The 16,431-nt window shown below is 36.8% G+C and overlaps 1 protein-coding gene across 1 annotated transcript; it reads right to left on the reverse strand.

The window, feature by feature from the left end:
* Positions 1–584: 584 nt before the first annotated feature.
* Positions 585–15,585, reverse strand: LOC140810235 (uncharacterized). Its single transcript, XM_073168108.1, has 8 exons — positions 15,491–15,585; positions 15,290–15,315; positions 14,647–14,678; positions 14,349–14,498; positions 14,069–14,252; positions 13,569–13,690; positions 12,780–13,481; positions 585–640 (listed from the first exon to the last, which is right to left on the reverse strand). The coding sequence occupies exons 1-7, from the start codon at positions 15,583–15,585 to the stop codon at positions 13,443–13,445; spliced, it is 648 nt and encodes a 215-aa protein (XP_073024209.1). The 3' UTR covers positions 585–640; positions 12,780–13,442.
* Between the last annotated feature and the right edge of the window lie 846 nt (positions 15,586–16,431).

Here is a 16,431-nt window from a genome sequence, read left to right on the forward strand (position 1 = left end):
TCTTGTTTGAATATCCTTTAAGGTTACAAGAATTTTTTCTTGTTTCTCTAGGATTTTCTCAACTCTTTGAGGTACATAATATAGCAAAGTGCCATAACTTTGTACCGTTTTCTGGATCTCTCTAAGATCTGACGATAGCTTAGAGGAATCGGGTACTATCTCCAGAAACTTATTGTTCTGAATCATAACTTTACCTGATATTTTACCTGAGGATGCTGATGCTTCCCTTCCGGCTCCTGAGATCTAACAATAGTTAGATGCACTTGTTTATATTCCAAAATTTTGGAATATCCCTTGTAAATTATTTTTCTCGAACCGTAGTTCGGATTCATAATTTTTTCGAAAGTCTCCTTCTCATACATTTAGTTACTAGTAATAATAAAATTTGTGTTTGAAATAAATTAACCATACGCTCTGATACCATTTTCGAAAGCGCGAGGATCAATTAAAATATATAAAGTAAAAGGGTAAATTTGGGATATAAAAAGTCTTTTCTATCTCCAGGGAGCTAGGCTTAAGAATTGTTTCACTTGGGGACTGACCACCAATTCCCCCTTAGATTTTGCAATTGGATATTGCAGCCGCAATAATGAAATACACAGGCCATGACGGTAACCACGACGCTAACCAGGGTATACAACTATTGAATCTTGGTTTTCTAAACGTCCAAACGCAGCGGAAGTTTTAAAAATTTTATTTATTTTGACAATCGAAATATGTTTTGCTTTGAGCGCTCGTATGATTTTAACAAAAATATTCATAGGGTGTCGAAATTTTACACCTTTGGTGATTAAATCACTTGGTTCTAACTAATCCGGTATGACGGATCTAGCTCTTGATGAATCCCTACGAACTTTCTTCAAGAGACTCCTTTCTTTTTCTTCTAATCAGGTCGACGACTAGTTGATCTATTCATCTTCCAATTTGCACTAGAAAATTGAGAGAAGTTTTTACGTTGGAGATTAAAAATTTGAGAGAGAACTCAAATCTCTTTTTCTTGAAAAATTGCCAAAATAATTTGGAGGGATTTTTGGATGTACTTCTCGTTCATCACTCTTGAGAATTGGAGGCTGGGTCAACTTTTTATTTCCTTAAAAACAAGTCCCTTAACCTAAATTCTATAATTAACATTAATGTGCTTGATTAATTAATTGGGCTAGTCCAACTAGTTTAATTAATTAATCAAATTTCATTAATAACTTTAATTATTTAGTATGTTGAACTTGTACTTCTACAAGCCCATCAAACATATTATCACTATATTTAATTTAATATTTAATAAACTCGACTTTTGAGTTTAATAAACTAAATCAATTATAAATTCAACATTTGAATTTAATATTTAAATTATAAATTCAACTCCTTGAATTTATCACCTCCAAAATTTAATATTTAATAAACCCAACTTTTGAGTTTAATAAATTAAATTCTCAGATTTCATAAATTCAACTCTTTGAATTTATTCTCCCAAATTTTATAAATTCATAAATTCAACTTCTTGAATTTACTATCTCATAAATTCAACTACTTGAATTTATTTTTCTCAAAATTTAATAATCATAAATTCAACTCCTTGAATTTACTATATCATAATATAAATTCAACTCCTTGAATTTATTCTCTCAACGGGAATAAACGATTCAGTGCTTGTGTGACCTTCAATGGTTCAGGGATACAGCTAGCCATGAGTTCACAACTCTTTGTGATTCAGGACATAGTCTTTTATTTGGGCTTATCCTAGTTAGCCTCATTCTTTTCATCAACACCTTGATCAAGAATGTCAGAACTCATTTCTGATTGCACCCATCGGATCATGGTAAGAGCGTCTAGTAGCATCGCCCCATGATCCCCTAGGTATCACTGATAGTGCCTGCAAGAACCAGTCGATTATGATTAACGTACAGTACGGTCCCTTCATCTCATATATCCCGATCGAATCTACAACCATTGGTTCATCGAGGGTTGCATATTAATTCGATCATAATATGATAACTTTAATAGTGGCATCGCGTGTACTATTGGAGAACTCCTTCTCTAACGTACATTTCATACTCTGGCCAGAGATTCCATGTACTATTATTACATCAGATCACATAGGATATCCACACCTGCAGGTGAGCGGTGAATAGGGGTGTCAAAAATGAACCCGACACGCTAACCCGACACGAGACGACACGAAAAATATCAGGTTTGGGTTTATGATTTTCGGGTTCGGGTCGAATCGAGTCGGACCCGAATGCAAACCCGAAAAAAAAAAATTTCCCGGGTGGGTTCGGGTTGACCCAAGTTGACCTGAAAAAAATATCAGGTCACCCAGTGACCCGAACCCACCCGACCCACCCGACCCATCATGTTTTTTTTTTTAAAAAAAGAAAGTTTTGCAATTTACACAACTATTTTCTAGGCCCATGGTTTCTCCCTTTCTAAACTAAAATAAAGCCCAACCCATTAATTCTCTAATGTATCTAAAGATTAACCCTTGTTGACTTCTCATTTCTATCTCGTCCAGCCTCCAGGCATATGATGTATCTTTCTCCGCTTCTCACTCAAGAGTCCAAGTGAAAGCCTTCACCGCTTCACGGCTAATCTGCTTCTCTTCCAGCCATCCAGGTGAACGAAGTGAGTTTTGTTAAATATTTAGCCAAATATGACAGTACAGACCACTTTCTCTCACTTATTTCCTCATTTTTAAATTTTTATTCAAAACTTTTTATATGCTGAAATTCAACATCTGTTACAAATGGGTCAATCTTTTGATTTTATTTGTTTGATATCCAGTTAATTACTTGACTACACTCGGACCTTCTCTCAATCATCTCAATTATTGTTTCAAGTTTTCATACAAAATGAGCAAAAATCGTTTCTATGGAAAATAAGTGTTTAATTAGTCTACTAATTTGTCCTGAATTTGAGTATTAATCCAACGGCCTACCATATATCTTGTTGGCTAGTACTAATGAGCGTGTGCAAATCTTAATTGTGAAGGACATCATGTTTTCTTAGGTGGCTTCCTCCTATGATTTATACCCCACGTATTTACATCAGTGATATATACAGGTTGGAGTAGTAATCTTCCACTGGTTAATAAACCAGCCTGATAATTTAGTGATGTAATGTTTCACCAGATTAATATATCTCTAGCTAGCACCCAATTGGATAATTAGTTGAGACGAAAGCTTAGGCGGTCCACTGTAGTCCACAATTTTCTCAGAATATGCTAACCAACTACGATGCTTTAATTTAGCTGCAATTGTGCATTGGATTCCTCCTATGATTTATACCCCACGTATTTACGTCAGTGCCTTGTTTATTTTTCTCATGTTGTGACTTGTTTTGAAGGAATTGTTAATTTTTTGCTTGTAGCTAATAATATTGTTATGCCTTTTAATTGATAGAATGAGTTCAGAACCAATTGGTCTTGTTCACGAGGAGGATAGTGTGGAGGGTGTACATGTGTTGGATTTAGATGTTGATGAAGAAACAGGTACTAACTTGCAAGGTTGGGCCTCCGGAAGTGTTAAACGAAAGAGACCTTTAAAATCACAATGGTGGCAATATTTTGAGATGCTTCCAAAAGTAGCAGGAGAAGAAAAGCGCTGCAAATGTAAAGCATGTGGGACTACGTACAAAGCCGACAGTAGCATGGGGACAGGTAATCTCCAACGTCATATTCTCAAACAGTGTCCTAGACAGAGAACTCGTGATATTGCTCAGGCTTTGTTAGAACAAGACGATAAAAGTCTTGCCATAAGGTCACAAAAGTTCAGCCAAGAAAGACTTAGAGAGTTGCTAATATTAGCAATTGTGAGACATGATTTGCCGTTTCAGTTTGTGGAATATGAGGCAATTAGATCAATTTTTACATATTTGGAACCTCAAGTCAATCATTTCACTAGAAACACCACAAAGACTGATATTCTCAAGATGCATAAAAATGAATACAATAGACTAGCTCAAGAAATGCGTTCATGCCCTGGAAAAATTTGTTTCACTTCTGATTTGTGGACTTCTATTGCCACTGATGGCTATGTATGTTTGAAAGCGCATTTCATTGATTCTAATTGGGTATTGCAAAAAAGGATTATCAACTTCTCTTACATGCCTCCACCTCACTCTGGTATTGCATTGTGTGATAAAATCAATAGCTTATTGAATGCTTGGGGAATTCAGAGAAAGGTTTTCACAATTACGTTGGACAATGCCACTGCAAATGATGTGTTTGTTGGCCTTTTAAGGGATCATCTTAGTTTAAATTGTTCATTAGTGAATGGTGGCGAATTTTTGCATGTTCATTGTTGTGCACACATTCTCAATTTAATTGTCCAAGAATGTTTGAAAATAATTGATCATTCCGTTGATAAGATTCGTGAATGTGTAAAGTATGTAAAAGGCAGTCAAGTGAGAAAGAAAAAGTTTGTAGAATATGTTACCCAAACTTCGCTGGATCATAAGAAATCACTTAGGCAAGATGTTCCTACTAGATGGAATTCTACGTATTTGATGCTTTCTAGTGCCATATATTATCGACGTGCTTTTAATCATTTGAAATTGACTGATACTAATTTCACACACTGTCCATTGGTTGACGAGTGGGTTCAAGCCGAAAAAATATGCAAATTTCTTGAGGTTTTCTATGAGACAACAACTTTGTTTTCTGGGGTGAAATATCCTACTGCCAACCTTTATTTTCCTCGTGTCTTTACGGTTCAATTGACATTAAGTCAAGCCTTGCAAAGCTCTGATGATTTCATGAGATCAATGGCCAATCGAATGTTTCAGAAATTTGACAAGTACTGGAAAGATTATAACATTTTGTTGTCCATTGCTGTGATAGTTGATCCGAGGTTCAAGATGCAGTTTGTTGAGTTTTGTTACAACAAGTTATACGGACATGGTAGTAACGAATTGAGTCTGGTGAAGTCTAAATTAGTTTCTTTGTTTGAGGAATATATGGGCCTTGCTTCTAAATCAAGTAGTAGCAACACATCTACGAGTTCTCACAGTGGCATTGACGATAATGCTTCTCTTCCTCTAAATTCAGACAGTGGATGCATGGATGTTTTCAAGGTATTTATGATAATTTTTTCTTTTTCTCACTATTTTTTTACTTTTCGTTACCAATACATTTAATTTATGATGTAGGAATTTGACACATTTCAAATAACAGAATTAAATGACAGAGTTCAAAAGAGTCAATTGGATCTTTATTTGGATGAACCAAAAATTGACAGATCTTCAAATTGTGATGTTCTTGCATTTTGGAAAAAGCTTACCAATTTAGGTATCCTGAACTTGCACAAATGGCCAGAGATATTTTGAGTGTTCCAACTTCTACAGTTGTTTCTGAATCAGATTTTAGTACGGGTGGTAGGATACTTGACCAATATCGTAGTGCAATGAAGCCTGATGTTGTTAAGGCGTTGGTTTGTTGTAGAGATTGGTTAGTTGGACAGAAAGGTTAGTGATTCTTCTTGTTATTTTCATTTTAGAGTTATCTGTTTTACTAATATCTTATTTTTTTAGAAACTACTGAGGTGAGGTTGGATGATTTGACTGAAAGTGTTATGAATTTATTCATAAATGAGGATCCTGGATCAAACAATGCTGCAACGGATGATTGAAGCATGTCTTCTGGGTATTTGTATGTATTCATTAGATCCTAAAGTTGCTAATGGTAAGTTAACGAGTTTTGTTTTTGTGCAAGCTGTTGTTAAAGCCTATGAAGCAATTCTTCTGGGTATTTGTGTTAGAGAGTCTGTTTGGACTACTTTGGGAGTTAATTAAAAGTGTACATATATTCGATTGTTTTGAAATGTGTTTTCCAAAAATTGATTTGTGTTCTACGAAAAAAAAATGAGTGCATGCCCCATTGTCATGTTTTATACTTTGTTGCTAGCTCTTCAATTTTTTAAAATTCTAAAGGTATTCCCAGTAGAAAGAATAACTCGTACTGTTTGACTTGACATGACATCAAATTGTTAGGATAAAAAAACACCTGACTGGGTAATTTTCAATGTTTTTTTTTTAAAATTTGAACATATATCTACTAGTTCAGTTGACGAGCTTCCACTTCTTTTGAGATATTGTTAACTTGAACTTATAATCATGCTTAATATGTCTATCAATTGAATCTCAGGAAGTGCCGGTTATGTTTTGGAAGATGACCCGGTTGGAAGGTTAAATGTTTTGATTTATGAGCTCCCAGCAAATACAACAAAAAGATTCTACAGAAGGATCCAAGATGTCTCAATCATATGTTTGCTGCAGAGATTTACATGCACCGTTTTCTTTTATCAAGCGCTGTTCGAACTCTTAAATGTTATTATTATCATTATGTGTTTTGAATATTTATCTAATTATTGTGTTGAAAAATTAATACTACACATAGACAACTAAAATTTTATTAGACACAATCACAACATTACACATTCTTAATGAGAAACTTGTGAGGATATTATTAGAAATGTTAGCTATATGACATATTATTATTATTTTTATTTTTTCGAATTTTTTTAATTAATTTTTTTAAAAAAATAAATAATATTTGGGTTAGACGGGTTATGCGGGTTGAGTCGGGTTCGGGTTGGAAAAAAAAATTCGTGGATTGACCCGAAACCCGACCCAACCCACCCGATTGACACCCCTAGCGGTGAATCCCCCACTACAATGCAATGGCTCTTATATGTGTCGCAACTGTACCCAACCTCGCCACCTGATGACTCTCCTAGAGCCGGTAAACGAGTCAAATCACAGCCCTAGAGTATAGAGCCTCAGTGTTGTCCCGGGTCGTAAGGACTAATGGTGTACAATCATAACCACGGACTTATCCTCTCGATGAATGATAACCACTTGGAAAGTTCGAGGGAGGGTTGTTCGGTATAATCATCATATGACTACCCATCTGCATGTTTGGACATCTCTATGCCCTTACCAAGAAACGCAGTACACAACATCACAGATGCTAGTCTCGAGCTCAAGCGGCCTTTATCCCTGTTTTAGGCGGCTGAATCGACTAGGAACGAATTTAGAATATGCAGTGTTTACAAATGAGTTTCAACATCGAATTACGATTCATTTGTATTAAAGCATAATCAAGGACTTTATCTATGCTATTTGCATAGGTATACAGATAAAGTATAACAAGACCATAAAAAGTTAAATTATATTAAAATAAATATTGTTTATTTCACTTGAGTCAACAAATTCTCTAGCCAACCGTTGGCTTGCAGGGCATCTACTCTAACAATCTCCCACTTGCCCTAGAGCCAACTACCCTTAATCCCATTGCTTCGCGATGCTTTTCAAACAATGGTCTTGTCAAGGGCTTTGTAAGTGGATCAGCAACATTATCTGCAGAGGGAACTCTTTCAACTGATATGTCTCCTCTTCCCACTATATCCCGTATGATGTGGAACTTCCTCTGTAATGCCCGAGAATTTTATCTTGGTGATCTGTAATTATTGATTTATGATTTGATATGATTATGAGAGGATTAATCGTGACGATTTTATTCAGCATGAGATGATGTATGTGCAAGAAACAGTACCCCTCGCGCATATGCGCGACACGATCCGCGCAAATGTGCGAGATGGGCAGAGGGCCTCGCGCATATGCACGGAGAGTGTGCGTGCATATGCGCGAGGTGTGCAAGAGCTATCTACCGAGTCCAGAGAACCTCGCGCATATGCGCGGATATGAGGCGAGCATATGCGCGAGCTGCCGAGGAAGTTACATGTCGAGACAGTAGGTCTCGCGCATATGCGCGAAGCTAAGGCGCACATATGCGCGAGGCATGCAGAAGGGAAAATCGACACTTGGTCCCTTATGCAATGTGTGTGTCTATATATATATATATATGTATGTATGTATGTATGTATGTATGTATGTATACTAAAATTATTCAAATGTTCAGAGGAAGAAATCAAAAGATTTAGAGAAGATTTTCAATTCTTGATCTAGAACTCATATTGCAAGAAATCCGTCCGTTAGATTTTGAATCCGAATTCAGTACTGTATTCCTATCGACGCAGGATACAACTGGACGAAAGTTTTATTAAGTTTTGATATGTCTTGAAATTACGGTATTGCCAGAATCAGATAAGATTCATATATGATGTTCTTGACATGTTAGACATCATAGAATTGAAGTCAGATTGAGAAACAGATTGATTATGGAATTGTTATAAATTTTCAGAATATATGGATTGATATCGGATAGATTTGGATTATTGGTTTATTTCAGATTGTGTTGGATATCAGTTATGGATTGCAATTATTATCAGATTGTTCCGTTATGCCGTTGATTTTGAGTTAAATCCAGATTGATCAGATTGGTATTGAATTGAGTAGTGTATTGATATTGTACTACTTGATATTGTCATTACCAGATTGAATATTGACAGACTTGGAATTCCCGACAGGAACGTCGTTAGAACTGCAATAAAAGAAAGGTATAAGTCAATGTGGTACCTGGAGAACGACTCGAGTATGACATAATTGAGTTTCCCTAAATCACATACTTATTGTTATTGTGTGCATTGATTTGAATTGATATGCTTTTTCTATTGATTTATAGAAAGCAGGTATTAGACCAGTATTAGACGAGTGATCTTGTGACATAGGTACCGGATAGTGATGGAATCGTTACTGACACATTGCACATTGTCACAGGATAGTGATTTGGGGAAAGTGCCAAAGTCTGTGAGAAATAGGTCAAGACACCGGATGTTTGGTTATATCGAAGTGGATAGAATTGGAGTTTCTTATATTACTGATGTTCGATATGGAATACCAACGTCTGGAAATCGGGATCCCTAGACTATGAATGAGTCTAGTCTGAAACGTGGAGTCACGAGTTTGATTGACGATTTTATGTTGGTTATATTTCAGATTTTGATACATGTTACTGATATTTGTTACATGCTTTTACATTGTTTATATGATTGAATGTTTCGTTGATTTATACTGGGATGTATTTCTCACCGGAGTTATCCGGCTGTTGTCGTGTTTGTATGTGTGCATGGCAACATGTGGGACATGATCGGGGTCGAGGAGATGATGAGAGATCGTGATTAGAGTGGAGACTACGGACTTTGACGTTGTTGTGGATATGATTCAACACTTGACATTTAGTTGTTGAACCTTAGTTTAAGTTTGATGTTTGTCGTACAAGACTTGTACTTTGATACTGATATGTACATTAGATTGAATACCATTACGTTCCGCAATTTTTTTTTAAAAAAAATTAGACCATGTTTATTATAATTGATTAAATAGTCCCAATGACGATTAAGAACGTGATTAGTGTCCGGGTCCCCACATCCTCAGTACATGTTTGGATCGCTGATGAGACCTTGGTTCCTTTGCTTGCGCAATGGCACCAGTGTTGTCCCAGTACAACGGGACTGGATCAACTCCATTAGGAATAACGCCCAACTCTTGGACAAAATTCCTCATCCAAACTACCTCTTTGGCCGCATCAGATGCAACAATATATTCAGCTTCAGTGGTGGAATCCGCAACGGTGTCTTGCTTGGAACCTTTCCAAGAGACAGTCGCACCATATAGCATGAATACAAAACCATAGGTCGATTTCGAATCATCTACGTCACACTGGAAGCTAGAATCAGTGTAGCCTTCCAATTTTAATTCATCACCCCCTTAGACCATGAACAAGTTCTTAGTTCTTCTCAAGTACTTAAGAATATCTTTCATGGTCTTCCAATGCATTGCACCAGGGTTCGCCTGATATCTGCTTGTAAAACTCAGAGCGTAAGCAACATCAGGACGTGTCGATATCGTACCATACATGATACTACCAATAGCTGACGCATATGGATACGTGTCATCATCTCTATCTCTTCATCAGTCTTGGAGCATATTGCATTAGATAGAGTAACACCATGACACATTGGTAAGTATCATCTCTTGGACTCTTCCATAGAGAATCTATTTAGAATGGTATTGATATAAATTTCTTGGGTGAGCCCCAGCATCCTTTTGATCTATCTCTATAGATTTGTATTCCTAATACATATGATGCTTCACCCATGTCTTTCATGGAGAATTTACTTGCTAACCATTCTTTAGTTGATTGCAATAATCCTACATCATTCTCAATGTGCAAGATATCATCAACATAAAGTACCAGGAATGTCACTGCACTCCCACTAACTTTCTTGTACACACATGGTTCCTCAGGATTCTTAGCAAAACCAAACTCTTTGATAGTGCTATCAAATCTGAGGTTCCAACTCCTTGACTCCTGCTTGAGACCATATATTGATCTCCGAATTTTGCATACCTTATGCTCACTTCCTACTAATGTGTATCCCTCAGGTTGAGACATATAAATTTCCTTTCTAATGTCTCCATTGAGAAATACAGTCTTTGCATCCATTTGTCATATCTCATAGTCATACCATGATGCTATGGCTAGTAGTATTCTAATGGACTTAAACATAGCAACTAGTGAAAAAGTTTCCTCATAGTCAACTCCTTGCCTTTGAGTATAATCTTTTGCAACCAGCCTTGCTTTGAAGGTCACTACCTTCCCATTCACCCCAAGCTTTCTTTTGTAGATCCATTTGCACCCTATAGGAACGATTCCCTCAGGTTGATCCATCAATGTCCAGACTTGGTTTGAATACATAGAGTCCATTTCTGACTGCATGGCTTCAAGCCATTTGGTTGAATCAGTATCAGATATTGCTTCTTTGAAATTCATTGGATCACATCCAACACAATGCTCATCTTGGCTTTGTTCATGAATAAGCGTATCTCTTGCAGGTGGTTTAATAACCCTATCAGACCTCCTAAGAACTTGTATTTCAACTACTGGTTCTTGGGAAATGGGTTAAACTTCTACGGTTGAGGGACTATCTTGAATTTCTTCAAGTTCTATCATCTTGCCTTTTCTATCTAATAGAAATTCCTTTTCCAAAAAGGTGGCATTTCTTGAAACAAACACTTTTGCTTCATTGGGACGATGGAAATAATACCCAACAAAATTCTTTGGATATCCTAAAAAGTAGCACAAAGTGGATCTACTATCCAATTTGTCTCCCACTGTCTGCTTCACGTAAGCAGGACATCCTCATATTCTCATGTAAGAATATTTGGGAGTTTTTCCCATCCATATCTCATATGGTGTTTTATCCACTGGTTTAGTATGAACATTATTCAACAACAGTGCCACAGTTTCAAACGCAAAGCCCCAAAACTACGTAGGCAATTCAGTAAATCCCATCATAGATCGAACCATGTCCAACAAGGTTTGATTACGACGTTCAGAAAAACCATTCAATTGTGGTGTTGCTGGTGGAGTCCACTGTGATAGAATCTCATTCTCTTTTAGATAATCCAAAAATTCAGCACTTAAGTATTTACCATCTCGATCAGATCGAAGTGTCTTAATACTTCTTTCTAGTTGTTTTTCTACTTCAGATCAGATCCTTTGTACCTTTCAAATGCTTCAGATTTGTGTTTTATCAAATAAACATACTCATACCTCGAATGGTCATCAGTAAAGATAAGGAAGTAGGATTGCCCATATTTTTTGCTAACACTTAGCAGGCGACAAACGTCTGTGTGGATCAAATCCAGTAGACCATGCGCATGTTTCAAGTTTCCCTCGAATGGAGTCTTTGTCATTTTTCTTTTTAGACAAGATTTACAAGTAGGTAGAGAATTTATGTCTGACAAGTCAAACATGTCTTCTCCCACTAGTTTGTACATTCTTCTTTGAGAAATGTGACATAGTCTAGCGTGCCATATTGTGCGAGATTTGGATCATCTAACTTTCTTTTGTAGTTGAAATTGTGTGTACTTGGACATTCACTTATTATTTCCAGAACATTTCTGGCGCATATAATTTCTTATGTCCGGACTTCTTGCAGTGAAATAAATATGTTCTAACTTATCGGGCTTTGTAGGCTTTTTAAGTGTCTTTCAGAGTTTTCCTCTTATTGGGATTGTTTTTCTTGTGAGGGACGAAACATTTCTTTCCCTTACCTTGTGGGTCATTTTAGTCCGACGAAAGGCCCATTATAAAAACAACAATTTTTCATAATTTATGGTGATCTCATAAGTCATAAGCATATTGACTAGCTCTTCAAGGCTATCAAATATCTTATTAAACTTGAAGTTCACAATAACCCCGTCAAATGAGAAATAGAAAGACAACAAATTGATGTTATCGATTAATTCGTTAGGAATCACATATTCCAGGCCCACCACATTCTCAATAAGCACAGTCATATGTACACCATGCTCATGGGCTAGAGCCCCATCTTGCATGTGTGTAGTCATGAGCTCCTTGAAAGTAGTGTGCATCATCGTATGAGTTTCATGCACCTTGCAACTCTTGCACGTGCATTCGAATGTCAGCAGCATTCAAAATTTCCTCAAACTGTTCCTACAGTTCATTTAACATAGAAGCGAGCACATCACACTTTAGCTTGCATACTATGGTCCTACAACAGGACTGACATTGGTGTGTATATCATTTTCTCCGAATTTAGAACAATTTTTCCAACCAGTCTTGAAAATTAGATTCAATTATCTTGTTAATAATAAAAATGGATTACGTGAAGAAATCGAAAATATACTGATACGGAAACAGAATAATGGTTGCTGATTATTTTAAAATAATTTTAAGATAAAGTATAACAAGACCATAAAAAGTTAAATTATATTAAAATAAAGATTGTTTATTGCACTTCAGTAAATAAATTCCCTAGCCAACCGTTGGCTTGCAGGGTATCTACTCTAAGAACAACTACATTGATTCACTAATGCCAGGAGGCCGACCCCTCAACATAACATACAGTAACTTAAGGTGGAAGCAAGTGACATACCACATTTGTTTCCACAGTTCAACGGAACAAAGTGATCATTCTAAGAGGCCAAGTGTTGTCGTTGGCCAGTGAATCGAAGACAAGATTGGTGATCCACCGTCGTGCCAATATGTATAGGCTGCTGATGGAGATGGTGCTGTTGTACTAGACTATATCCACTTCTGGGTGAATTTGATTCCATTTGTGGCAATCTTCTATTTCAAACTATAATATCTTCGTCTGACTGAGTACATATGGCAGTATTTGTTGCATTCAGGTAAATCGAAGCGCCTCTCCAGTTTTCCAAGGGAACATTTGTTGATTTCGCATGCCTGCTCGCGGGAATTTCTGTTGAAAATGAGAATTCCAACCACCACAAGATTTATGCTATTTCCTCATTTGACCAAAGCATTTCACTGCAAGAGTAACAATTCAGAGGGTAAGCCAGGAAACTGAAAAATTCTCATTCTTTTGAGCAGAGAGAGAGTACGAGTAAAGTTTCTTAAAAAATAGTGTCAATCTAATTTTATAGTATTAGATAATAGAGAAGACAAGCATGTAAATGCGCATATGGATTGAACAATATGAAGCTAACCATATGAAAATCTATGGACCAAGACTGGACTTCTGGATCCACACTTGTTTCTGCGAAGGGTGTAAAACACACATAAAATATCATGATGTATTATGTAATCTGTAATTGGAAACTTTAGTTCCCATTGTGAAGCATACCTCATGAGAGGCATAGCCAGAAGAACCTCCTCGTTTTGAGAATTTCCTCTCTACCACAGAAGAACCATCTATATCCTTGATATTATAAGCTGAACCACGGCGACCCCCTTTCCTATAGGAACCTATAATAGTTCACAACACATAAATGCAAGAATCCAAAAAACGTTTATACAATAACTTCTCCTTCAAACATTACAGATAAAATGAAGCATTGTCACACAACCACATTTGGTTTATAGAAATCAAGCATAGCCATAACATGTTTTATTTATACTTAAAATGCCAAAAAGCGGCTTCAAAAACAGAAAAAGCCAAAAGCACATAGTTAAAAGTTAACACATATTACCTTAGACTTGATAGCACAAAATAAAATCATCTTCACCGTGGTATTAAATCTTTAGTTTCCAAGATGTGATAAGGGCCAGAAAAGTAAATATCTCACTTAAAAGTATGCAACCTAACCTATCAAATTCAAAACATTAATTGTTCTGTGTCCTCACCTTCGGTAGAATCCACCAGTTGGGTGGTTTGGTAAGTATTCGATGATAATGATTCATCACTTGCATGCGATCCATCTGATCTCAGAAAAGGAGCCCAAACACCACGATCAGGCCTATCCTTGTTCCTCGTTCTTCTTTCCTGCTTCTCAATATGAACCTTGACCTCGAGAGCCCCATCTATATTCTTCTAATATGACTGAGAACTTAAGGGTCGGGGAGGTTTTCTGTCCCTGTCCTAAATTGAAGCCTGTATTTGTTGTTCCAATCGAGATCTGGTTGCCAGTTGATTTTGACGAGCATCCTCATCAAGCTGAGTGCTCCTTATCCATCTGGCACCTTCACGCTGCTTATTCTGCTTAAGAGGATTCAATGTGTGTGAATTCTTTGCGGGAGTAGTTGCATTCTGTGGCAGAGATGAAGTACCAGAAACCTACAAAAACAACAAAATAGAAACGATGATCTCTGTTTATGTTTCGCTCTTTTTGAACAGAAAACTGAAACTCGGCCATAAAAATGATTGCAGTCTGTGATCTGCATTTTATTCGGCAAAGGTTTGTCTTTCAAGTTTTTCAGGCTACCTTAACACAGTACCTACTGAGATTCACACAGGCTGCAATATGTCCAGCAAATAAAACCACATGCCAAAACAAAACAAGAAGGGTGTGGTGTGTTTTTTTGGGCTCCCAAGTTGATTGGATTAAAAATTCCAAACGTTTTCATTCATCTACTTTATGGACAAATTTTCACTATGCATCGTTTCTTATTTTCAAATCAATCATTTAATACAGAATAATTATAATAATTTTTTTCCTGGACTGTTTTATACCAATAATTGTATACTCTACCTTTTTTACATAATCATTGCGCTTCTACTCTTTTGTGAATCATATCAGTACTGGTTATCTAAAAATTCATATCCAAACATTGTCTCAAAACTATTCTACAAATTTTTTCCCGAAACTTTTGAGTTGCTTTAGCTTCAAAGCCTAACCAAACACCACAAGTGGGTTAACTTCTTACCTACATGGTGATACCTCCTAGCAACATAAAACTTTTGTTTACAAAGGTTAAATACAGCTCAAAACTGTTACCTTATACAAATAACATTATGCGAATGGAGGTTCTCAATGAAGCTAATTTTACTGATTTTAAACTTGACACAATCTCATTTCACCCTATAAAATAGAAAATAAATTGTAGTCCAACTATAACATGAATTACCCGCAATCATGCAGGAGTTCCAGTCACTGCATTTAATGAATAAGTGGGAACAAAGAAGAACAAAAACAAATTCATTGGGAGTTGATTAAAATAAATTTTCCTGGAAATCGACTAACAGAGTTCCTAAAGAATTATTAATGGACTGCTAAAATGCCAAGATAATTTAAATGCTCACTTGAAACATGATATACATAGGCATACCGGAAAACATATATATAAGTGAGTAGAATCACTTTAGAAGAGTCAACACCCTTGTGGTGTAATGGCATAAACCTCTCCCAATAGGGGAGAGGCATGGGTTTAAATACGCACGTGCCTCCGAGAATCTACAGATAAAAGTGTCTTTAGTAATTGATATATTATGAACTTTTACAGCCTACAGCCTAAGCATGAAAACTTTACGAGTAACTTTCCGAAACCAACAGAGCCGCTATTTGCTTTGTAATTCTCACCAGCAATTCCTAAAAATGCAACATCCGACTTAAATCATCTTTTTACTTCAAAGTTAATGTATTGAGTTATTTCTTACATATTGAAGTTTTTCCCCTCTATATGATGATTATGGATTGACACACAAAGGATACATTTCTGATACCCCAGGGATGGGCTCACTACCTCTGGCCCATCTCCTGGCCCGTCCCAAGCCCAAGAGGAAGACAGGCACATCAAGAGCTCATGTATTCTACTATAAATACCAGGTTTGAGCGTATGATAATGCATTCACTATATTGTTTTCAGCAGCACCCTTAGCTGCTCCCTCTTATATCCTCAGTCTTTGACTTGAGCGTCGGAGGGGCTACGCCAGGACACCCTCCTGGTCCCCTACTAACGATCTTATCTGTGATTTCAGGCTCAGGGTAATTTCAAAACTTGCGTATGTACTAGTGACACTTGCTGGGAGCGGACCTTAAATTTCTCGTGATTATCACTTGGCGCCGTCTGTGGGAACTTTGAGTTGAGACTTAGAGATGGTAGGGAAGAGAGGGAGTGGAAGAGCCGCCTCAGCATCATCGCGTCCTCGGAGGGGACCCGAACCATCTCATGCTGAGACAATACAGGAACAACCACAACTTGAGACGAGACAGGAACAAACTCGTCAAGAGACAAGAACTGAGCAGCCCATTCACAAGACGAGGGTCGAG

This window comes from Primulina eburnea, chromosome 13, assembly GCF_022965805.1.
Source record: "Primulina eburnea isolate SZY01 chromosome 13, ASM2296580v1, whole genome shotgun sequence".
Lineage (NCBI taxonomy): Eukaryota > Viridiplantae > Streptophyta > Magnoliopsida > Lamiales > Gesneriaceae > Primulina > Primulina eburnea.